General features: G+C 43.2%; 1 protein-coding gene across 3 annotated transcripts in view; it reads left to right on the plus strand.

The window, feature by feature from the left end:
- The window catches only part of LSAMP (limbic system associated membrane protein), a 977,871-nt gene that overhangs the window by 864,126 nt on the left and 88,271 nt on the right, over positions 1-25,474 (plus strand). For all 3 annotated transcript variants that reach the window (XM_019618792.3, XM_010719331.4, XM_010719339.4), the window contains one exon: positions 1,659-1,784. In XM_019618792.3, coding sequence (XP_019474337.1) covers positions 1,659-1,784 — 126 coding nt within the window. The remainder of the gene's footprint in view (positions 1-1,658; positions 1,785-25,474) is intronic.

Raw genomic sequence — 25,474 nt, forward strand, 5'->3', positions numbered from 1 at the left:
GAATCCAGGTACACAGCTTGCTGAGGTGAGTTGCTCTCTTCAGGCTTCATTTCCTTTTCCCCACCTATCTCATAGGCAGCTCTGCCTCAGAAGGGCCATCAGCCACTCCTGCCGAGGAGCTGGAAGGGGAGGTTGCTGTCTGTTTACTCTGTGGTAAGCAAAGCAGAAAATGATGTTGTTTCATTCCTCGCTACACACAAATTTGGAAGCTGGGGAAAAAAAAAGTAGAAAATAAGAAGATTCCTTTTTAGCTAAACTCCCTCACCTCCTCCTGGGCGTGAAGCGTGGAAGAGACACAAACATGAGGAAGGAGAAACAACCACGGCTTGTTTTGCCTCAGAAAAGGGCTGGGAGGCTGAAACACAGGACTCACTCCTTGCCCACAGCCACTGGTTCAAGCCCCAGTGGAGTCACTTCATTTCATGACAGAAACTCACTTACTTAGGAAGGCCTTTAAGGCACCAGGAGCACAAGCTGTGTCTAATCTGAACCTTTAACCATTCTACTGTGCTTTGGGAGCTGTGCCATGGGAGGTGCAAGTAGTGTCTGGCATCCTGCTTGGCTGAAAGGCACCACAGAAAACTTCCTGCTGTTGTTGTACCTTCACGCAGCAAATCTCCATAAGCTGTGGCTCATATCTCTGCTTCTTGAACTTGTTGTGGCAGTCAGAGAGGAAATGAATTTAAGGGCTCTCTAGATTCATTCCCAGTTAGTGTTTGGTAACACAGGCAACAGAGCAGGGCCACTTGCCCTTACCATGAGTTTTATCAGCCCAGGGAAGGCATCAATACCAAATGTACCTCTGATTCTGTGCCTTAGGTCTGGAACCCTGCAGGAGGACATAAAATAGTGTCCAGGGTTACTTTAGTTTTAAAATGAATGTTGAGAGCTGGGACAGTGTGTAGAGTTGACCTTCTTCTGTGCAGCCTTGGGGCAGTAAGGCAAGTTCTGAGAAGTTCCTTTATGAAGCCTACAAACATAAAGTGTCACAGTTACAGAAAAAGATGTTTCTACCTCTTTGAAGATGTAGGTTCTCAAAACAGAGGTATTCCTGTAAGGCAGTTCCCAGAAGAGGAAAATTAAGGAGAGAAGATAGCTAAAGGAAGTCTGGTGCAGTAGGATTTTCTGGAGATGCTGATTTGGTCTCCTTATTGTATATTTCAGGTGAGTCATGCAGGTCCCATGACTGTGCCACCACAGAAGTTAGCACTGCTGTGCTTTTTGGGCATTGTATCAGGTGCTCTCTAGTCAATGCTGGCAGCATTCTCAAAGCCAGAAGACCCTACTTTTTCAGTGTTCCCTTACTCAGCTGTGACCTTGCCCATGTCTCTGTTTTGGTTCTGTTTTCCCTCTCCTGGCTGCTTCACCCCATGCGTACTCCTGAAAGCAGAGCATTGCTCTACGTATCTTTTTCCATTCTCTTTTTACGTCTTTGCACCATTGAAAGGTTGTTACACTTGAATTGATTTTCTCGGCTGCTGAGAAGGTATAAGCTTATATTTGGATCACTGTTCTAATTCAGAAAACTGGGTGGTAAACTGGAGTGCAATCTGTAGGAGGAGTTCATGTCTGTCTCTGGTTAATAAGTAGATAGGTTAATAAGTAGGACCAGCTTCCCTCCAGAATTAATGAGGTCCAACTTTGTTTTGTCTTCACAGTTCCACCAAAGATCTCCAATATCTCCTCGGACATCACCGTGAATGAAGGCAGCAATGTGACCCTGGTTTGCATGGCAAATGGGCGTCCAGAGCCTGTGATCACCTGGAGGCACCTCACTCCAACAGGTAAGTGACTCAACAGGCCTGTATCCTGCTGATGGTTTGTGAACTCTGCAGTAGCTTCCTTCTTTTCCAATGTTACTGAAAATTTTAGTAGAAAATCAGACAACTGCAGAAATGAGGCAAGGCTCCTCAGTGCATTGCAAGCATGTTTTGTAGCATCACCTCCAAAGCAGGCTAACCAGATTGTCCCAGGGAACAATTGGAATTACTTCAGTAGATGTTATGCAGAACTGGACTTGTGATTCTGTTTAGCTTTGACCTTTGTCTTGCTGTTCCAATCTCTACTGCTGGTAATGCACGTGAAGGGAGTGGGAAGAAAACGATGCTGGAGTGGGAGAGAAAGAAGAATTTCTATTTGTATATTACATAGAAGAGGTTCTTTCTGAAAAACTGAGTTTGCTTCCCATTAATTCACCTTAAAAGGGAGAGGAAAATAGTAGAAGAGGTGATTTTATATTACTTTCCACTTTGGCAGACAGTGTTCTGGTGTCTTGTGTGGTGAGTAAAGGAGATACTTGATCTGCCATGCAAGTGAAAAGCAGGCTAGAGGCGGAATTATTCAACAGTTTTGTTCTGCTATCTAAGTATACCTTCCATGTTTGAGGATGTGGCAAGCTTGGAAGGAAGATGTCCTTTAAGTAGTCAGACTCCGTGGTGATAGCAGTGTGAGTTGCAATGAAACCTTCATTCCTTAAAACTCCACTGGGGATGGGAACAACTGTTGGGTTTCTCTTCTTCTGTATCATGTCATTTGAGGAGAGAGCTCCTTACTAGATTTCCTTTTTGCCATCATAAATTCTGTCATCTGAAGCATGTGGGGAAAGCATTCGTTAACTCTGTATTCTGTGATATTGCCATACTTGTAAAGGGTTAAGGAGGGCTTGAAGTATGCAGAGTACAAGCTTTCTTTGTATGCTAGAGAAATTTAAGCTGTCAGCCAGCAAAGGGAAGAGAGTTGCACAAAGAAAGTTAGGGAGAGGGGGCCAGAAAGAGATGATAAAACAGGGCCCAATCCAAGTGCTGCATCCAGAAGCCCTTGGATTTGATGTCTGTGGTTCAGATTGGCATTGTTCAGGTTTCCTGTCTCATCTCTTCAGCCAAAGTATTCATGTATTTGAAATCTAGATACGCATCTTGTGGTTTGGACCATTTCTTGCAGAAGAAGGAAAGAAGATGGGTAAAGACTGCCAGGAAGAAGTGGGAGGAGCAGATGTGGGGAGCTGATGTGGGGAACACTAATCTTTTATGGTATCATTGTCACTGCTTGATTTTCCAGCTTTTTTAGTATTAAGCACAGATGCTCCATTGACATACATGGGGAAATAGGTCCTATCTTTTTCACCTTTAAATATGTACTTTAAAATCTTTTAACGTTGACAGTTTTGCTCTTAAGATTTATTTCCTACTGAGTCTTCCATCTTACTGTACATTCAGTCTTTTAGTCTTCAACCCAACTTTTTCTTGTATTTTAGTATGAAACACACTGTGAGCACAACCTAATGTTTGAGTTAAAGGAGTTACAGGAGAATTAAATTAAATCTTCATGAAAACTGAGTCCTGACATGTATCAGATGCATCATTCAGAAGAGAAATATGAAGATTCTTGTCTTGGCTCATCACTTCGGCTGCATGCTTGTGTTTTGAGGTATTTTTCAGTTGTACTGCCTACTCTGTGGTATCACTGACTTCATTTCTCCCTTCTGAGGACTCCTCAGAGCATATTTCCATTCTGGCAATCCTCTCTGGTAAACAACTGGACTGGGGAATCCCACCCCTGCGTTTATTCCTGTGTCAGTTTTCATGGGTCTGTTCATTACTTTCCCAGTGTGCCTCCTCACTTTTCTTCCTGTGCTATGTGTCTGAGAGACATTGCCTTGTTAGCATCCATTAGTGTCTTCTCAGTAGCCCTCTTTCAATCAAACCTCAGGCCTTCCCTTTAACAGTGATGCCCACCAAGCTCCTCCTTTCTAACTGGGGAGGAAAAACAGGCATTCCTCATAACAGTCTGTCATGTCCACATCTCACTGCTTATTCTACTGTCTCTTTCTGCATCTCAACCCATCTATTATCTTTTATCCATACAGAGGAACTGATTTCAGGCAGAAGTCCAGTCTTTGTGTACCACGTATACCAGTAGGACACTTGTCCAAAATGAGGGACAAAAGGGTTTCTTTTAAATGTTTTCCTTGAAGTTGACAATTAACAAAAAATTCCAAATCTATTTCAAAGTTACCATGGTTAGAAACATCTTCTCGGAATCTCCCTTTTCCAGGATTGTCAGGCATTTTGGCTTGATTTATGCTAGTTTTGAGCACATCTGCTATGCATCAAAGAGCTATTTTAGACATTGTAAAGGTTTCTGAAATCAGTCTCTTTTTCTCTCTGTGGATCTTTTTGTGATTAAACTCGTGACTGCAGAATTCTAAGAATGAGTGTTACGGAGCTTGTGTAGGAGGTTTTGAATGGACAGGTTGTGAAATTAAACCAGCACCGGGGGTCGAGAGAGCCAAATTACTTTTTCTTTGTGCACTTTCCTGAAGGAGTTCATTAGCAAATTTGTCTACTGTTTCTTTCATTCATTGATTTGGTCAGTAGTGTTTGGCTAATTATCTGGGTTAGAACCACAAAAATGATTTATTTCTTGTTGGCTGGGAAGTGGAAGATACAAATGCAAAGGGAAGTCAGTGATGCTGTCTTCTTTGTGCAAAGGAAGCAGAGATGCATGTGATCGTTCATTTAAATGAACCATCATATCCCATTTGTTTGCCTATCTGGGAAGTAGAAAATTCACTTTAAAAAATGCTGCATGCCTTCCTTTGCTGGTACTTTAATGAGTACTTGAACAAGGCATTTTTCTCTAATCAACCGTAAGGCCCCAAGCCTTGAAGCAACCCACAGGAAAACCCTCTCTCCTTCTCTGGTGAAATAACTGAAGTTTGGCTGTAATTGTTGATTCTAGCACCTGGAAAGAAGACAGATAAAGGGAAAAATACTTAATAATTCAGATGGCAATTGACAATACAGATCAGCTTTAGTTCCAAGCAGTGTATAGTAATGAAAGCAGAAATGACATTCCTTGAAATGATAGAAGTCCTTGCTTTCCTTCTCTGTTTCTCTTCAGATGGTTGTCTGACTGTATTGTGACAGAGCAACCAAATAAGAGAGTCAGCCAGACCCTTTTCTTCCTTATCTGACAGGTTCCAGTGCTGTAGGACCAGGGCAACGGCATCTAACTAGCTATGGATAGCTTAATAGGCACTGCCTGGGAGCACAAATGTCATTAGCTCTTCTCCTTCAGCCAGCAGAGGTCTTATGGGATTGCTGACCTGCAGCTTCCAGCACCTCCCTGCACACAGTCCGATTGCCTCCCTTGTGATTCAGGACATGGGCTTATTAAGCCTCCTGTGCCATGTGACTTCTCATCCCACTATATGATGGTAAGCTTTAGAAACCCTCTGAAATGGATGTATAAGGAGTCTGTGGTTTGTTCCTCTAGAATGGGGATGAGTATTGGAGATTACTAATACAAGCTAGGTGACTTGGCAGTTGGCAGCATTAGGAATATTTCACATGGGGATATCCTGTAGGCTCTCATCTCTTGAAAGGGACAAAACTCAGAATCTCCCCTCTGTGACTTTCTATAAGGAGTGGGTGCTATCCTATTATTTTCTTCTTATTATTAACTCATAGCCTACACAAAGGTATAGATTATTTTTTCCTCACTGAATGCAGTCCAATCAAATTCCCCGTTGTACCACAGGCTGGAGAAGGCCTCAGCTCAGGGCCATGTATCATTCATCATGCTGGCAGGTTCTGTGTGGGCTAGCAGGGGCAGCCTACCCATCTGTGGCCAGTTTCATTATGAGATGCTCTGTTTTCCCTGAACCATGCATCAGGAGAACAACTTACACAGTCAAGAAAAGACCCAGTCAGATAGTTTACAGATGGTAGGCAGGATCTGCTTTTGAGCTCATCTTAGTTTTATTTCACGTCTTTCTTGACTTATGTTTATTCAGGCTAATGCATGTTCTCCCTACCCATAAGCTGCTGAGATCACAATCCAAGAGGCAATCATTTATCATTCCTCATCTCTCCATCTTAGTCAGAGCCATGCTAGATGCTTGGTTGACTGAAAAAGCTTCCTGGGGAAAATAAATATTCATGTACATTCATATACTTCTCAATAAACTCTCTCTCAACAGCATCCCTAAAGCTCTTGTGAATTGAGTTAACAGCAACATGGACATGGACTGCTGTTGCAGGCATCACCAGAGATCTCACTACCAAGCCCATTGTCCTAGATGGGCAGACAAATGCCAAAGAAAAAGGCAGCTTCTGTCTGGAAGAGCTAGTACTCACATTGACAGAAAGAGTCATCCCTCTGCTGCTTTCCCATGAGGTGCTGGTTAAAATCTCCCTGAGGGCCTTGCTCCAGGATGCTGTGGCAAGTTCTGTGACATTAGTACCCAAGTGTTTTGGCAATCTCAGAGGCTGTTACAGGAAGGCAAAGCTACACTGATCTCTATGAGGCTCAGCTCAAGGTTGAACAAATGGGATTTTCTGGTTCTGTGTAACCAGTAGAGTAGCAAACCATTCCATTTTCCTAGAGCAGTTACAGTGTGAAACCTCTATGAAATCACCAGATTTTATTCCCAGTCTGACTTCCCTGACCTCAGCATAGCATGGCAGTTTGACATGGAGGACAAAAGAGTCTGGATTCTCTCATATTCCTCCTGCCATTCTAAGGATATGTACTTTGGCTCAAAAAAAGAGCTTAGTTATTACAGCAGTAATCACAGCATAAAAAACAGTCTAGAGCAAAGCAGATAAGTATTGATTACAACACCCAAGTTTCATGTCACAGCATAAAGTGAAAGGAGATGGGAAGGCTTGTCAAATACACCAGGCCAGTTCTCCCTAGGGGGTGGTAGAAATTCTTATTGAGTCTTAGAGAATTTACCATAACCTGGGAAGTTTAGAAGGGATAGGGAATACAGAAGAGTGCCTTCCTGCTCTGTGTAATTGAGATGGTATACATATAATATGTTTATAAACAGGTGTAGAACTCACTGCCATGGAAAGTTATTTAAAGATAGGAACTTGGCAAGACTCAAACAATTTGTGTGTTTCCGAGGATAATGTGAACAAATCTGGATATTCTTGTTACTCACACCAAAACACTGAGAAGGATGTTATACTTCATGCTTTGGGGCTCAATTACTAGAGATCAGTATGAGATGTAAATTGAAAGAGACAGATTATCTCACATCCCCTGCTCACTCGTGTATCTTCCTTCAGTACGTGCAGGTCCCCTTTTAGGGTCAAACACTGAACATGAAGGAAGCAGAGAGCTCTCTGAAAGCATGAAATTTAAGATGACCTTGTCATTCACACGGATAACTTTGGTCTTTTTGTCCACTGTTTGTTTGCCTCTCCCTGCTGTCCAAAGCCTTAATACTTCACTTTGAGTTTGTAAGGAAAGCTTATTTCTGCCCAAAGAAGATAATAAACAGAAAGCTTTCATCCAGAGTCATCACAAGTCAACCCAGTAAGCACTGGGTGGTGACATGTGGGAAGGGGATTTTCTGGTTATCTAAGCCATTTGCGTTTAGCCCACCTCTCTTCTACATTCTGAAAACCTTGGTGAAACAGTTGAGGAGAAGAAGCTATAATATATATATATGTGTGTGTGTGTGTGTGTGTGTGTGTGTGTGTGTATATGTGTGTGTGTGTGTATATGTGTATAAAATTTTTTTCTTTTAAATGTGATTTTTTTTTTTTTTTTTAATCTGGTGATGTTACTGCATGAGCTCTGTTCATGCCCTTATCTGCCTTTGCCTAATCTGGAAATTTAAGGTTTACAAGGTACTTGTTTGACTTAGCTTTCTATGATGTTGGAGGGAAAGAATGCTTTTTAACCATGTCTCCTTTCTTTTATTTCTTGTATTTTCAAAATACTCTGGAAAAAATCTGGTCTTCTCTTCCACAGAGACCTCTCACTTTGTCTCTTATACACTCCCTGTTTGTTTCAGGACTCTTTCTGAAATCTTTTCCTCTCTCAGCCAAGTTTTTCTCTTGTCCAGTGTTATACAGGAGGATTTGGGGAAGGATGCTGGCTCACAGAGAGCCTGGGAAAGAAGCCAAAGTTTCAAATTTTTCCAGGCTTTTCCAAAAGGCATCCAAATTTGCTTCAGTTTCTATTTTCATCCCGGTTACTTTCGCTCCACTTCCCCCCACCCCCCTTTTTTAGAAGTCACAGAATCATATGGGTTGGAAAGGACCTCTGAAGATCATCTAGTCCAACCCCCTGCCACAGGTTCCCTGGAGTAAGTTGCATCTTACTTTTTATCCCTTCTTCCTCTTGCATGACTCAGAAGCAAGAGCCCCCCACCTCCATCTATAATAACCTTACGTGCTGAAGTCCTGCTCTCGCCCTGGTACATAGGATGGTTTTGATTTCTTCCTTCTCTATGCAGCTTATATATCATCAGATACAGATCCGTCCTATCGTAATAGTGCTCCCATTCAGTACTTGCAGTCTGTGTTGCTGTTTCAGTGCAAACATGCTTCATGTTGATACATTAAACGTTCATTGTCATAGCAGCTTTAATGCAGCTTTGATTTCTCTTTCCCATCCTGTGACAGAGACAAAGAGCACGGCCTCACAGGTATTTTAGCACTTGAGGTATAGGTGGATTAGTCTGTTGGAAGGAGGGACTTTGCCCTGCTGCCTTCGGCAGTGATTGGAGGGAAACATCTGCGGTCTTTTGGTCAGTGTTTGCCTGTTATATCTCTGGCAGGTTTTTCTGTGCTATCACTGGGAATATGGTAGTTGTGTACCAAGTTAGTGGCTTTCCTGCCAAATAGAAATGCTGTGGTTTTTTTTAATAGTAAGTTGAAGTCTGACAGAATTGCCTCCATTTTTCCTTATCCCAGAATGGGTATCGCTTTGAGTCAATGCATGGTATTCGGATCTTTTCCATGGCATTTTAAAGGCTGAGTTATTTTATGCCTATATAAAAACTTTCATCCACCTACAGAAGAGCAGCATCTTTGTAGTTCACTGCATGTGTAATACTCCTGTCTGTGCAGTTCTGTATAGTCACTGTCTCTACCTTCAAGTGCTTCTCAAATGAGATGTTCCTGTTTAGCCAGGATATTTGGCATTTACCAGATTATTCTTCTCCCACTGACTTTCCATGAGATAGTCTTGAAGGATTCCAGAAGACCAGAAATCAGAACTGAGAAGATGAGAGTTCAGAATCTTATGTAATTAATGATGATAGGGCTAGGGAAAGGAATTGTTGCTGTACACTAACATAAATAGAATTCCAACAGCAGGTTGATGAACCTTACAAATTCTCCCTCATTCCCACCTGCAAAAACCTTTTGAAATCAGGGGACATTGTTGGCATGACTAGGAAGAAAAGAGAAAAGATCTGCCTGCCCCTGTCCCTGCCGTGTAGTAGGTGTTGTCCTGCTCTTTCCCTACCAGCCTTCCCTGTGCTCCATTGCACAAACCTGCCATTGAGCACACTTGTATCTTACCTTTAAGAAGTCAACTTCAACAGACCGTTGGCAGAAAATGTCACTGAATGCAAGATACTGCCTATGTGTGTGTTATTGTGTCTCCCTCTAGTGATGTGAGCTTTGAGTCACGTGTGCTTGGTGCTACTTCTTCAGTGACAAGTATTTTTTAGGCTTTATAGGGGCAAAGAGGTGACGTTTTAAGACTGGGTCCCATTTCCCCGATGTCTGGAGGTCATACTCATCACTGGCAGCTCCACGTTTACAGCTAGAGCTCACTGCTCAAAATGTAAAGGGTGCTTGTAAAGATACAGAAAGGTTGACTGTGAATTAAAGAGATACTAAATTTAAAATCTGTGAATTTTCTGGTTTCAGTTCAAACATCCTTAAAGTATTCCTAAGAAGGAAATGGAAAGGCTGCATTTTTTCCCCTTGTAGCTGTAATCTATAAGTACTTTCACTTTAGACAAGCATATTCCTCTCTCTCTTTGCAGTAGGATGAAGATACACTAGGGAAGGTTAAGGTAGTAGCTTATAGCTGTTCCCTGCACTATTATTATTATATTTCATTTAAAGAGGGTTCACCAATTTTAATGTATGCCGTAGTTTGACTTCAGCTGATCTCAGTGACTTGGCTGACTTCATTGCATGATATATGCTGTATTGGAGCCAGAGCGGCTGTCTCCTCTAGTGTGAGGATCTCAGTGAATGTGGATGACAACATCCACAGCAATGCATAGAACAGTGCTGTTTGGAGGGAGTTAAGCATACAGCCCCAAAGTCTTCAATCTTTCTAGCTTCTCTGAAATCATCTGATTTTTCTCTTGCCACTCCGTGTACTTGTACACCAGTCCCACTGATGAAGACACTTAGCATCTATGCCCCATGACCTGCAAGAAATCTGCTGACAGAGGCGAACTCAGGGCAAAAAATAAGCCAGCTTTAGGGGGCAGGGCATTCTGTCGCTGCTTGCTATATTGACCACAGCAAGGTCAGGCATCATTCATCCTTCTGCAGAGTGGAGGCTTTCTCCAGCATCTGAATACAGATGTCCTGGAAGTGGGAACCTGCCAACTGAAGGTATTGAGTTATTCTGGTAATAAAAGGCTGTAAAAGGATCTGGGGATGTGAAGGCTGGTGCTCTTTGCCCCCCTCACTCAGACCTTCTTTGTGAGCATTTCGAAATTTTGTCTTCAGAACATCCTTCCCTTTCCTGTCTGAAGAAAAACAGGAGAGACTGTAGACATGGGATTTTTTTTAACTTAATTTTTTTAGGAGATGAAATCTCAAGAGTGTTGTTCTTATTTTTTTCTACACTTGATTTTTCTTCCTTGCTGAACCATAGCCAAAAAAAAACAAAAAACAAAACAAAACAAAAAAAACCACAAGTCTTTTCAGATACCCTGTATTATTTCATGCGCTGGCTGAGCAAATCATACCTTCTCGTAAACTTGCAGTGAGTGGCCACCTCAGTGTTAGCATGGCATGGGGTGCAGAGTAGGCAGCAATAGGATGACTGAGTGCAGGCCTATCCAAACAGGGAAGAGTCACTGCCTGATGCAGCCACTGAAGTTCACGCCAGGTTGGGGCTGATGTGAGTGATGTGAAGGATGAGCATATCCCGAGGATCACCACTGGCCTACAGCCACTGGTAAAAGTGCATAATGCAGGTAATAAGGGCCTGGAAAAAGGCATTGATCGTCAGAGATTTCAATTATCGCAGTATTGATGTAAGGCTGCAGCAGAGAGAAGGGGCCACAGAATTTGGAGAAGACCATACCCATGACACACTCCACTGGGCAGCTCAAAAGCCCATGTCTTGTGTCCCAAGAAGGCCACCAGTGGGACATAAGCTGGCTGCAGCTTGAGGTGGACAAAGGAAGCAGTGATGGAGGGTTCCTGCTCCCAATAAATGTTCTTGAGAGCCACGTCCTACTTTATGAGCCTGATTGAGGACTGCCAGCAGAACCATCCTACTGTGTGGACAAGCATATAGATCAGTGAAAGCCGTGTGGGTATCCATGTGCCTACTGCTGTATGCTTTACTTGGGAGCCTTTTACTACGTGCTTATTTGTATGTTCAACCTGCTGGTGTGTGTGCATGCATTTTGCTGCACATGTAAGTTTTTTGATGTTTACCAACCTTATGCACCTTCCTCAAAGGCTAGAACTGTGAAACAGCAGTAAGCATGCAAAGTGAAAACAGAGAAAGAGAAAAAAAGTATCCTGAGTCATGCTGTACCTGCAAGGAAAAGGGATCCTTTGACTTCAGGATATGGATCTGTACAGCTGTCCAGAGACTGCCTCTAGAACCTAAAGTACAGCTGTGTGAAGGGAACAGGAGAATAATTAATTATCTTTAGTGTCACTCCTGGTGAGATACAAAATGTCAGAAATTCTGTGAACTACAGCTCAGACCAGGCTCCAAACTTTGCATCTCCAGCCTCCTTCTGATAGTCTTACTTGTATCAAGTTTGTCCCTGATGGACTTGGTGTCTTCCGGGCAAATAAATAATTGGTTCTCATCTCTGTCTTCCTTTCTGCCCGAGGGACTTAAAGCTAATTTGTGCTGACTATTGGTCTTTGGGCTACTGCGAAGGGAAGCCAGGGTGTGTATATAGATGGATGCACTGTGAAGTTGTAAGTAGCCTCTCATCCTGTGAGAAGTCTCCAGCTGTGACAGGCTCCTTTAGAAGATTTCCAGGGAATTAAGCAGGTGGGGATGGGAAGCCCCTATGCCTTAAACATTTCAGCAAGTTCAGCTCTAGGTTCAAATGCCTGAAGCTGCACACACCACAGCTTGGGTGAAATACAGGCACACAGTACAGGTGGCTCCATGTGAGAGCCTGGCTTGTGCCTCAAGAAGTGGCAGGGTGGGTCTCAGAGTCCGTGCACAGAGCATAGGCTGTAAGGGAGTTGGGGATGAAGGAAAGTCACATTTGACATGAGCATCTCTTGAGTGAGACCCAGAAAAGATGTAGAAAGGAGACTGTTAACTCGAACAGACAAAAGTAATTAGAGGAGCAAAATAATAGATTAATGAGCAGCTAGTGTCAGGGGAACTTAATAATTATCAGTAGAGGATTTTCTTCAATGCACAGGCTGGCTGAGGGCAAGAAACACAGCAAGCAAAACTCTAGTCCTGTTTAAGGAAGCTGCTAGGGGATTAGGGGCAAGGGATGTGTGGAGGATGATAGCAGAGGCTGAGTCAAGTGCTTCCGTTGAATCTCTTGTTTTCTGTAGCTCAGGTAACAGCTGAGGAGGAGGGGGATGTGGGAAATGCTAGATAGTATCTAACGGTGTTAATAATGGTTCAATAAAAATGCTCTGATAAGAACACATTAAAGTTGCACAGTTAAGCACTTGCAAGCCAGGTAAGGTGAGATTTAAGGTTACAAATACAACCTTAACTCTTCTCCTGCTGAGTGTACCTTAGCAGGCAGCCTCTAATTAAGGGGCATCGGGCTACCTTCCAAGTAATGTATCATAACTCTGGTTAATGCTCTCTTCAGCTTTGGGCAGGGTCATATGGTGCTTTAAATGTTGTGCGTGTCTGTGTGTGCCTGATGAAACATATCCATTTTAATAATGGTGTTGAGAATGCTGCATTAGTTGCACTTGAACCAAAAAGTGTGGTTTAGACACAAGGTCCATTTAGAGTGTTTAGAGAGAAGGCAATCCACCATCCATTCTCTCAGGCCACCATCTCATGTCTCAGAGAGCGGTAGGCTAGGAAGGTGTCAATATTTGCTGCAAGCAATGTTGAATATAAGAGATTTCTTTCTAAGGACGGATTTTGACTCCTTTAGCTCTGCATGTTGCATTTTTGACCTAGTTGCTTTTCTAAAGTCATTCTGACCACAAGCCAAGATATTACTCTGTTACATCAGACTGTACCACAAGATGTGCCTGTTCTCTCTGTCACTGAGACTTGGGTTTTCCATTATCTTATCAATTTATTTTCCTCTTAGGCATTCTACACTTACAGCTGTTAGTCTCATTGCATGTACCATGGTTTGTGATATAATGGAAAAGAGAATACATGTAAATGATAGATCTATTTATAAGGAGCACTGGAGAAGTGAGGGCTTGCAGAGAAGGGCTTAAACTGCACGTTGTAGATTCTTGGTAGCTATGCTAAGTTGTTAGCCCTGCCCATGCTATGACCTCACAAGCCTTTGAGGAGTATCTATCTCTTCTGCTGTGAAAGTGACATTGGACTATGACTTTCTCCAAATCTGTCATCACATGAGTCCAGATGCAGACTTGCATATGTTTGAGAGTGTCTAGAGCAGTCTTGGATGCCCTGAGCTTTATTTTTGTATTGTGGATCACAGTCCAAAAAACAGATGGGGTAGCAGGAAAGCCAAAGGCAAGTGAAGTAGCCTCAGCAGCAATCAGAGCTCTGTAGATATTTCTGCAGGTTTCCAAAGGTGTGTTTGGTTGCCTCAGCAAGAAAGAATCAGGTTGTGAGAGCTGTCTCTTCAAGGCATACCAGTCAATATAGAGCAAAAGCTCAGCAAAAAGGTTTTGTGTGAAAAGAGAAGGTCACAAAACCCAGCCAGTCCTCTGGGAGCTGGCCACAGAAGAGCAGAGGTCATGTGCAAGAAATGAGAGGACACCTGTGAGGAAACAGCTAGAGAATTTCACAGAAAGCCCCCAGCATGGGAAATATGGTGATTAGTTTCCACAGACCTGCACGCATCTGAAGTGAGCTAAAAATTTCCTCACTCAGAGACTTTGGGGATCACTGAGCATAGTTTGTTTAAAAGAAATGAGCTTCATCTGAGAGGTTTTGCAACTTGTGCTAATGAGAGTCTGTCTGTCAAACTTAAGTGGCATCAAGTGGCTCAGAACAAGGGCTCTTGGGCGTTAAATGGTTCCTACCAAATACCAAGCCCATTACTATGATTGGCTGTTATAGCCCTCTAAACGGCAAAAGTGATTAAATTGGTCGTTATGAAACACTAAAGATGCATAATTATGAAAAATAGGGCTTGAGTAAGAGGAGATTTCATCTCACTCACTGGCTTGTATCTCAAGGAGGAATCAATGCAGAAATGTTTTAAAAGCAGCCAAGGGTTGCCCCTTGTCTGGTTTTCTCCTGGCAGTCTGGAATCATGAATGTGGTTGGAAAGGAGCGTGTTCCTTCAGTCTCTAGGCCAATATATGAGTTGGAGCCTGAGTATTGCAAGACCTTGTCTGCACATAAGATTAAAATTCTCCCTTGCCAGGGGAGGCTTTGACTCCCTGGTATCCTTCACACCCCTGGGTCTGAGAGAAGTCGGCTCTTCTTGGTTGTGTGCCACAGGATCCATCATACCCATCCAGCAGCACGGAGCAATGAGCTGTGAACATGTGTCCTGTGCTGAGCCAAGCCCCAGCAGAGAATCATTTGGGCAGAAGAGGTTATCTGGGCAGGAGCAGCTCCAGCAACTCGGTGAGGCTAAAGCATCAACACATTGGTGTTTATTTAGCAGACTGGGCAATCAGAATTAAGAATTGAGCATTTTTCAAGAGGAAAATGCTGTGGGAGGCTTTGAGATGCAGCCAGTACCAAGCAAACCTATCCATACCCAGCTGTCCCTCATTTGCTGAGCTCCTAACCTTGGCATATCAGGTGCTCCTGCCTTATCCAGGAGGCAGGGATTTGTGCTGCTGGATGCTGTGGGTATGAGGGCTGCTCCAAAAAACATGCCTCTTATTTTGCTATTATGCCCACGCTATCGGAGCCAGATGTTGGAGGAATGGCAGTAGAGGTTGAACCTTCCCACCAGTATTCCCTTACATTTTGTTGCTATGTGACAGATGGCAGCAGAGGGGCAGCAGACAGAATGACATCTGACATGGAAGTGCGGATGAAGCAAAGGTATGGAAATGAATTCCTTCATGTGGAAAAAATGGCACCCATTGACATTCACCAATGCTTGCTGAATGTTTATGGCAGCCAACCTTTGAATGTGAGCACAGTGAGGAGGTGGGTGGTACATTTCAGTGACAACAGCAGTGGGGCACCTCCATTGGTGCAGATTGTTAGGAGCACAGCATGCAGGCTCTTGTTCTTGCTGGTGAAAATGCACAGCTAATAATGGAGGCTATGTTGAAAAGTGGTGTTTTGTAGCTGAGAATATGCTATATCAAGTAGTGTTATGGTGCTCTTTGTATCTGTTGTAGTTTCCGTGGAAATAAATAGGATGCATTACTTTCAGAGTGGCAAACGAACATTTTGTCCTCCTAGGAAACTCTCTGTTAGCAGACAATAGTGTGTGCCTCATGAGTGAGCACTGCTGATCTTCACCTTTCCACTTCAGCCCCTTCCCTGTGGGCTGAGGGGTCATCTCCTCCTTACATGAGTGGCATTGTTTTAGCATCTGAATGTTTGCTGCTGTGGAGAACAGCAGCCTGTCTGTGGAAATGGTCAACAGCTGCACCAGAGTTGCGCTCTCCATGCCATGGGGAAGGTTTCTAGGAGGCAGCTTAACAAAGGTGGATGGCAGAGATGAAGTGGCAGGGCTCCTGTCACTGGTGTTTGGTGATTGTGTGCAAAGCAACAGGAGCGCTGAGTATCTGTGGAACTCTCTACAGATGGGCAGATGTTGAATACAAAGTGGCAATGGCACAGCTGCTACCTGTCTTTGAGCTTAGTATGTCAGGGAGAAGGGTTGTGGAGTTCTGTCAGTGAGGAATAGGAGGCTTTTGCCTTTGTAACAGCTCCTTTCCTATTTTTGGACAGCTCTGAAGGTGAGACAGGTACTTTGCACCCTTCCTGCTCTCCCAGCCAGCCTCCCAACTGTGCCAGTGCCTCTCCCTGCTGCTTTAGAGTGCCCCTCAAGTAATTCTCATGCTAAAAAGCTGGAATATCACCAAGGACAGAGCAGAATATACGCATGGTTGTTCCCACAGCTCCATCGACCCAGACTTCCTAAAGCTCAGATATTCTGAGTTTGCACAGACTTTCAGTAGAAGCAGGTTATTTATTTATTTATGTTTTAGTATCTTTTTAGTTCTCTCCTTCTTTGATGCCATCCCAACCCTAGAAGAGCTCATTTTTACAACCTCCTCAGAAAGAGTAACAGCTGTGCTGAGCTATGCGTAGCCTCCGGGGGCTCTCCTCTCTCCTTGGTTGCTGCATTTCTCTGTAGGTGAGCACTGCCTGAGTTGCTGAGCCCATGTCCTTGTTTTTCTGGCTGGAACCAAGTGGTCACTGGGGAAGAGCTCGTATTTACGTACTGTTACACCTTCTCTGTCTGATATGTAATGTACTGGCAGATCCTACCTGAAATTCTGCTGACCATTCATCTCCCTCATCTACCCGTGTCTGCCCTCCATCTTTCCTCGTATGACAGCTGATTTGGAGTACCTTGCAGAAACCTAATTTTTCTGTAAATCAAATGCCTTTAAAAAATGATCAGACGCTGCTTGGTATCAGAATTTGTCATTTAAGGCATTAGTCACTTCTAAGAAAATACTCAGTGTGTATGCAATTTATGTTATTATTCGTATCCCGAAGGGCAAGTAATATCATCTTCAGGTGTATGTGAGAGTGTGTGAGCAATCCTGTTGGCTGATTTGCTGTGTAAAGTTGCCTTCCCTAGTACTTCTGTTGCTGCTGTAGTCAAAATAAAATGTGCCCTGTCCTAAATGAAAAGCCAACTATCTTCACTTTTTTAAGAGACTGTATTCTTCACAAAGATAAAGTTGGAACACACCCCCTTGGCTCCTGCTCACATTTAATCCTCCTCCGAGTCCAGTCTACTTATCCAACTTGATCTGTCTGAAGAATTGCTTGCGTTAATTTAATTGGAGTTAGAAATATCGTGAAAGGTTTTAGACCGTTCTTGAGTTTTGAACAGAGGACAGCTTGTGAAAATGGATTGATTTCATTCCTTAGATGTCTTTCTAACTTTTTTTCATTACTTGTTGTAATTTGCACATAGTTGTTAGCTTAAATCCCCAGCTGTACAGGAAAAGATTACTCTTTGCAAGAGTGAATGTTTGCCACAAATTCTGATTCCGGGAATGCAGACATATTTCATTATTGCAGCTTGCTTCCAGGAAACATTGTGACCACAATGAAGTTCCTTGCCTACACACTGGCTTGTACATATTCGAAAATGCCTACATTTTAGATTCTTCCAGAATAATGAATGCATCTGAGATTTCCCATATTATTAGCCTAGCTTATGCTAAAAAATAATAGGGTTGTGATTGCCATTCTCTTTGGATTTGACATTACAAGTGTGTGTATCAGGAACTAGATCACTCGAGAATTAAGCTTGCTCACTTCCCTGCAGAAATAATTTAGTCCAGATGCCTCAAAAAGCTTAATTTGTGTTTAGGGAACAGCTTCTCAGGAAAGAATGGATTACAGACACTAGAGGATAGAATGAATAAAAAACTGAGCCTGGGTATTGCATATGGAACCTTTTCCGTCTTCTCATTTGGTCTATAAGCCCCAACTGCGTTTTAATCAATTGCTTTTGACAAGTATGATTTTGATGACAAACAACACAGTGGGTGGACACCTTATTTATTTATAAAATTGTTCTTATAGGTTTCAGAAGGGCTTCAGAAGTGTCCTCAAACTCTACAGCTTTCATGATCAGGACGTCAATGTCCAGAAATTGTACCTAAACATGGAAGTTGCATATTTCTAGCGTATATTTTTTTATACTAATGTCAAATACTTGTTGTGACTGTGATCTTACTTTTTTGCCTTTGTCACATAACTTTGTTTTGCCTATATGTTGCCTCTCCCTTTGCTAGTTTTTTTCTTTTTTAAATGTAGTGCTTATGCTCTGTCAATAAGTCTAGGAGGGAACACTGCAAATTCCATGTTTTCCACTTCTCAAACCCTAACTTGGAAACTCAGATTTAAAATGTTAAACAGAATCCACTTGTGTTGCCTTCACATTGCTGTGGCAAACTGAGTGCATTGCCTTTAAGATGCTGGAAATAGGTTCCCAAGAAGAAACTGCATTCAGGAGTTGTCTGGAATAGATTTTCTGAAAGTGACTTTAAATACAGAAGTACTGTCAAAGAACTATCCTTAGCAAAAGCTACTCATTTAGCTGGCTAGCCAGCAAACCCAAAGACCAGACTATATATTAGATGTCCTTTACTATCCTTTACTAGACAGCAGTCTCGTAGAGGTAGGGACATTGCCTGTAAACTTGTACCAAAGCAATCTGTTACCCAGCTGTCCTTTTTCTCACCATTTGCCAAGTTGGCTCTTTCCTCTCCAGAATTCCCCAGGTCAGGAAAAGAAAATGGAGTGAGGTATACTTGTCAATAGCTCTTCCATCAAAGTCTGCCTAATTTATATGCAGGCAATAAGTGAATTATGCCTGTAGGGAAAGGCAACAGAGATAGGGCTGTTTGAGCAATTTTAAGTGATCCTTTCCTGTTTGCATTTTTCAGTGTTTTGAAGGCCATTTGTGAAGGTAACTTTACATTCCCAGACTTGTGAAAGCATAAGGTAGGTAGCAGGGTTTCACACAGCCTCCTGTACGTACCTTGAAAGAGAGTGCAGCTTGCAATGAGGTGTTGTGCAAGAAAATTGGAACATTTGCTGTCTCAGCATGCTCTTATCCAGAGGGTGTATGGCAGTCTCCAAAGAGTTTGCCCTGTAGGTGCGGTACTCAGGAGTGTTGTTGGAGCTCTATCTCATGCCAGGAGCTGGAGCTGAGGGAGTGGGAGTGTTGAAGAAAAGTAGCTGGCAGGGAGCTTGGAGCAAATGCCCATAGGCATTAAGAGGGCTGTGATAAGCAGGAACCCTGTGTGTGAGCATTTCACAGTCAACATCCTTGAGAGCAGTGTGACTGAGTCTGCCCAGGCTTCTCCTCCTGTAGCTCATTTTATCAGCACTGGTGCAGGATGCAAAGCTGATCAAGTCTCCAGACTCAGCCTCCTGGCTGCCAAATATCTCCTGCGCTTTGCCTTCTCCATTTGCCCAAGCATCCCACTTACAGCAGGAAGAGCAAGACTCTCCTCTTGCTATGAACCCAAAGCATTTCCATTGATTTTTGGAGGTTACTGCTGGCCACATCCACACTATACCACAATGCAATTACCAGAGACATTCTTCCCCTCTTCCTACCCCATACTGTAGCGTGAATCAACTCTTCTCGTGGCATCAACCTCAAAAACCAATATTCATAGCCTTTTTGCTCCTTCTCCCCGCCTCGGTGCTGGCAGCTGCTGTTCCATCGCCTTCCTGCGTTTGAGATACCTGCCACAGTAGTGAGATCCTCCTGCAAGCTCATTAATTGAAAGGAATTTCTGTCTGGCCTGAAGATGTCAGGAGGCTGACGGAGACGTGTTTCTGTAAAACGAGGCTTGATCTACAGTGCAACAGTCTGGATCACCGAGACTCCTTGACGCTCACTGCCTGCAGCCAGCTTTTCCATGGGGACGTTAATTAAAGCACAGTGTTTGGGGTGTGGTTGCCAGAGCCCCCCAGCTCTGCTGCTGGTGCGTCCTCTGCAGCAGCGCTCTGCAAGGGGCCGTTGCTTTCTTCCCCTTGTCTGTTGTGCCACTTCCATTTCTCATTCCCATCAATTTGAAACAGAGCCCTGCTGACCCTGCTGACCGCCACTCATACATTTCCCGGCGTGGTTAATAATAATGGCCTCTGTGGGAAATGATGGGCTGAGACAGAGAAGAGATGTAATGATGCTATGGCTGGGGTAGGCAGAAAGAGGAAAGCGAAGTGACAAGAAGCTAAGCAGCAAGAGAGGGGTATGATGATAAAAACAAACAAACCTGCAGATGTCTGAAACCCACAGCAGAGGTATCCCTGAAGTAAATGGAGAGAGACAAGCTTGAGCCCCTAAGGGAGAAGAAAGGGGAAAAGAGAGAGAGAGGGGAAAGTGAGCAGAGAATTATCCAATAATTGAAATGGCATCAGGGAAGAAAAGAACTGAAAAGCACAGAGGGAAAGACGGGCTTGGAATTGGCAGATGGAAAAGAAAAAGGATGAAAGGCAGAGGGAGCGAGCATGGACGTAGGAAGATGTAGATAGTGAAAGAAAAAGACAGACGGAATAGTATATGTAGAGCTAACCATAGGGAATGCAGGTAGAACTGGAGGTGGAGAAGCATGGAGGGAAAGATCACGTAATGGCAGAGGAGGAAAAGCAGAGGTGAACTGAGCCAGGGCAGAGAAAGGAGAGAAAGCAAGGTATTTGGAATTAGAAGGAGGGAGAAAAGAACAAGAAAGTGGGATGTAGACAGCTGAAGAAGAGCTAGTTGAAGAGTCCCAGGTCTGTGCTATTGAAATTCACCAGAGAATTATGAAAGGCAGGATCTGGAAACACTGAGTGTCTGAATGGCTCCTTCTTCTCCAAGGCTTCACCTGTCCCTGTCAGGTTCTTGGGATCTGAAGGTAAAATCCAGGGAAGCACTTTTTCCTTTTTGCATAAACAGAATTTATTGTGAAGAGAGATTTTTCGACCCTGTGCTGCAGCCCCGGCAACTGTAGCACATAGCAGGCAGGTTTGCTGTACACGTTCTTTCAATAGCAGGCATCTCTTGGCTCAGCAGATCCACCACTTCCTTGCTTCTTGCTTGCTGGGTGCTGCACAAGAACGATGTCTCTTTCTGTTGGTAAAATAGATCAGTGCTGACATCGTGCACTGTCAGAGATTTTTCTATACGTGCAAACGGCTGCTGTTGCCCTTGGCACTCCTCAATAACCAATTATGTGACTATCTGCATTTTCTGGCTCACTGTTTTTTTACCCCCATACAGATCAAATTAGAGAAGATGGTTGAATTTACTCTTGGTAATTCCTGTCTTTTGGCTGTAGCTGCACCAGTGGCAGTTGTTGGAGGAGAACTGTGTTTGCTGTACTATGGGAAAGTTGGCCAATGTGTAGTACTGGTCTATGGCTGCCCAGAGAAAGTTAAGTGGGCAAAGCTTCTGCAGGGTTCATCATTCTTCTTAGCTGCTCGCATGCTCAACAGTTGAAAGCCATTTTGCAAGTGGTCCTGCACTAACACCTTAGCACTTGTGTCCTGGGCTCTGTGCTCAGTTCTTTCTTTGCGGTCCTGTGTAATAATGTATAAGCCAAAGATCTTTCTTTGCCTGTGTTTCCCCCCCCCCCTCCGACCCCCAAATGTCTTCCTGACAGTCTCCATGTGAATTTTAGCTTTGATGTACATCTAAGGCATTTCCGGGCTTTTTGATGGGATGAGGCAGGCATGCACTTATGTTAAGCAGAAATATTTTTTTTAGGATTTGGTGACAGGTGTAAATGCACGTACACGTCTGGAGCTTTGCTTACTTCAGACATTCTGCAACATTTGTCAAATTGAATCAGTGGGGCTTCTTCTAGGTAAGGCATGAGAATAAGTCTGAAAACAACTGCACAAACAGCACAACCACAACAATATTTATTGTAAAGATCTGCATCAATATTCATGGAACTGTTTTTTATTGCCACCCTTTTCCTCAGCTTTTTTCCAGCTCCTTAGAAATCACACCCCTCCCATCTTTTGCCATTTCAGTTTCCACCTGTTTCATGTCAAGTGTTGAAATCAGCTCTTGTTCTATTTTTTCTGTTAAAGATGAAAGTTGTTAGTATCAAATACAAGCCGTCATGGCATGTGGAAAGAGAGGTACGTAGGTGAGCCTCATGGCTGGCATTCTGATGCAGAGATTTGGTTTTCAATTAGATAATGCTCTCTGAAAACAGGGCTGCTGGAGCACATGGGACAATATTGACTAAAGCGCAAAGCAATTCAGTGGGTGACCTTCATGCTCCCAAGGATGTAGCCAGTCAGGATTCATGGAGTGTAAATGCCACCCAATCAGTATTCATTTCATGTGACTCATAACCAACCAGCACCAGGGAAGGGATGAAAGGCAGCATTCAGGTATGTAATATGATTATCAGATAATATATCAGACTGCGATTCCACAAAGCCAAAGGGTCAACAAGACTGGAAAATGTATTTCACAGCTTCTGAGAAGATGAATTTTTTGAAGATTAGTGTGTTCTCAATATAAAATGAATAAATAAATGAATAAAATAAATTGTTGCCATATAAGATGGCTCCCACTTGTCCCTAGCTGACAGCTCCCAGAGACTATGTGTGTAGACATCCCTGTTCATATTTCGTCTGGGTTGTGTTTGTATATATGGGATGAAAGGATAGTTCTGGCCCCTTCACCACTCAGCCAGTCCTGGTTCCTCTAACTGAGCATGCTTAGAGAAGGTTTCCTGCTAGGCATCCATGTGCTCTTTCCTTACCAACCTATCGAAGATTTGAGTCCAATCAGCTTTGCCACACAAAGTAGCAGACATTTGCTCAAGAGTCAGCATTTTCTTGGCCTTTGACAGGATGACTTGACTCCCTTACGTCTGGGAGGATGATCATGGAGATTGTTGCTATGACTGACTGAAGTTGTGGTGGTAAAAGTTTTACCAAAGTACACTCAACTGTTGGCTCCAGAGAGACTGCAGCTGTGATAATGCTATAAATCATTACACTCATAAAACAGGATCCCAGGCATTTTTGATGCTGCTTCTGATCTCCAGTATGAGAAATGGTCTATGATGCTCTGTCTCTGTGATGTTGTGTGATGTCTCTGTCTCAAAGATCATCTCCGAGTGATCTCAACAGCAGCATTGTTTGGATTCAAAACCTCGCTCATGTATAACCCCCAACTTCAAAAAGGAGGAGACAGTAGACACAGACAGTGGGTTTTCTGGCTTATGACTGAATATGGCTGTCCAAAAATCTGGGAGCTGTACCTGCAAGGCACCAATGATAGCTGTGCTGTGAGTGAGAGCAGCTTTTAACACAGACACTGTCTTTTCTCATAGCTCAAAGGGTGTGTAACAAGAAGTAACAAATCTCAGAGAAAAGAAATGACCTTTGAATCTTCTCAGTAGAAAATCTGGCTCTCTTGAACTGAAGAAAAAAAAACAAACAATATAGCTTAGCTTTGGAAATAAGTATTCCTTGCATTAAGGGAAAAAGGGAAGTGTGATTTTATTGTAACTAAATTTCAAGACCTTGAGGGACCATCTAGTTTGATTTCAAGTGCTGCACAGTCCGGAGAATCTGGCAAAGCAATTCCTGTGCCATATCCGTAACATCTGTTGGAATGACACAGCAGTTTCCACAAGGGCGCAGGTGACTCCACTGCAGCTTTACATGTTCCTGTGGAGCACTACTGCCCAGAAGATGTTCCATGAAACCTGAAGCCCCAAGAACATGGCCTCCTCTTTCCCTGTACCAGGTTTCCTTCTTACGTACAGCTTCCCGCAGCCTGTGAGGAGCATGAAGAATCAGAGGGATGAAAACTAATGAGGTAAAATATAATCATAACTCTACTTCAAGCTTGCAAGCTGCTCAGATCAGCTTCTGGGGACGAGCAGTCATTTGTCTTTCTTCCGCACTGGTTCGATCTGGTTCACCTTGCCTCCTCTGAAATACTCATGATTGGAGTGTCTTAGGTGAGAGAAGCGTATAACTTTGCTACACTTAGGACAGCATTGTAGTGCAGGCAGCTTCTTCTCGATGGTCTCGGAGGGGAGCAAAGCACCCTCTTGCATTTTGTCTGCTCAGAAAAATGCTCTGAATTCAGGAACATGGGATAAGGAAGGAGGAAATCAGCAAGTCCTTCCTGGACATACACAACTTTCTGTCCAGTGCAAGCACTCTGACATGGAAGTTTCTAGTTTTCACTGTTTCTAGTGTAATACTGGAGAGAGGACAAGGCACTGCAAATAAGTGAGAACAGGAGATCTTAGCCCTCAGGAATGTCCTGTGTAGCAAACAGAAAACTTCTTGTAATGCGTGCAACTTAGAGGATGTTTGTGTGTACACTAAATGGAGCCAGAAAGAGAGCCCTCCAAGGAGCTGCAACATCTGTTTGTGCTTTAGGCTGTTTCACTACATTGCAGTGGGCACATTTTTTGAGGTTCTGATTTTGTATCTTGATGTATGTTAACCTGGTGCAGTAGGATCTGCTACAAGCAGTAAAATAGAAATTGGGAAAGAAAACACAGCTGGGTGTATGTTATGTCCTGAAAAGCCAGTGATCAGCCAGTACATGGGAAAATGTATCAAACATAGTAAATCTGGAGCTCTGTCAAGAATAGGACAAAGGAAGACTTTGTATGAATGGAAATCATAGAAGGCTTGGGTTGGAAGGGACCTCAAAGATCATCTAGTTATAACTCCTGCTGCAGGCAGGAAAATATAGAGAAATGTGATATGCAAGATCTTCTGAAGAGAACTTCTTGCCTTTGTGTGCAGCTAGACTTGGTTGCTCTTACCTCCTTAAAGAAATGGAGTAACTGACAGGTATTTGTTGCTGGCATGTCAAAAGTGGGAGTAGATTGCCATTCTCAGCTTTATCTGAACTGCTCAAATGTTTGCCCTCTGTGAGCTACATATGTGCTTTTGTTGTGAGATGGTGGAGGGCAGCGTGCATCCTCAAATAGACTGAAAGGTCTGAGGGACTGCTTGATTTCACAGTGGTGTGTAAAATACAGTAAATCTGTCAGGTATGCCAACTCCTGAAAATCTCTGCGGGTTTCCTGCTCTGAACCTCAGGATCACTACTAGAAGGCAGAGCGTATTGCTGGACATCATCTCACTGGCTAGAAATTGCTATTGTTGGGGTTTACTAGTGATAGCTTGTGCTATCACATTTATCTGTCATCCGTGGGTCTCAGGGTGTTTTACAATACTGTGTGCTGCCTGACCAGTAACCTAAGAGCCAAGGAGTCATTATTTCTGATCCTGCTTTGAACTCTACCCAAAACAGAAGTTCTTCCCCTGGTTGACATTCAAGCAGATGATTCTGGATAGGCCAACTTGTATACTGGCATATTTAAATCATAAGCTGTTTTCACCGAAGCATGTTCAAATCTCATGTCTTAGTTCATAATATTTTTAATTTTATGGAAATGTAAGTTGGTTGATAGACTTAACTCTGTTATCTGATTTGTAACCTATAAGGGGTATTGGCAAATCTGGGAATTAACTTATTTTGAAGACTCCAAGCTTACTAAAATTTGGGATTTAAGCTTGACACATGTTAGACAAATGATCTTGAAAGTTAGAAGTAGGGAAAGAATGATCAAAGAGAGATGCATGTTTTCATACCAACAATGCAGAGATTTGAATGTTTATATTCCCTGTCTCC

This window comes from Meleagris gallopavo, chromosome 1, assembly GCF_905368555.1.
Source record: "Meleagris gallopavo chromosome 1, MGAL_WU_HG_1.1, whole genome shotgun sequence".
NCBI lineage: Eukaryota > Metazoa > Chordata > Aves > Galliformes > Phasianidae > Meleagris > Meleagris gallopavo.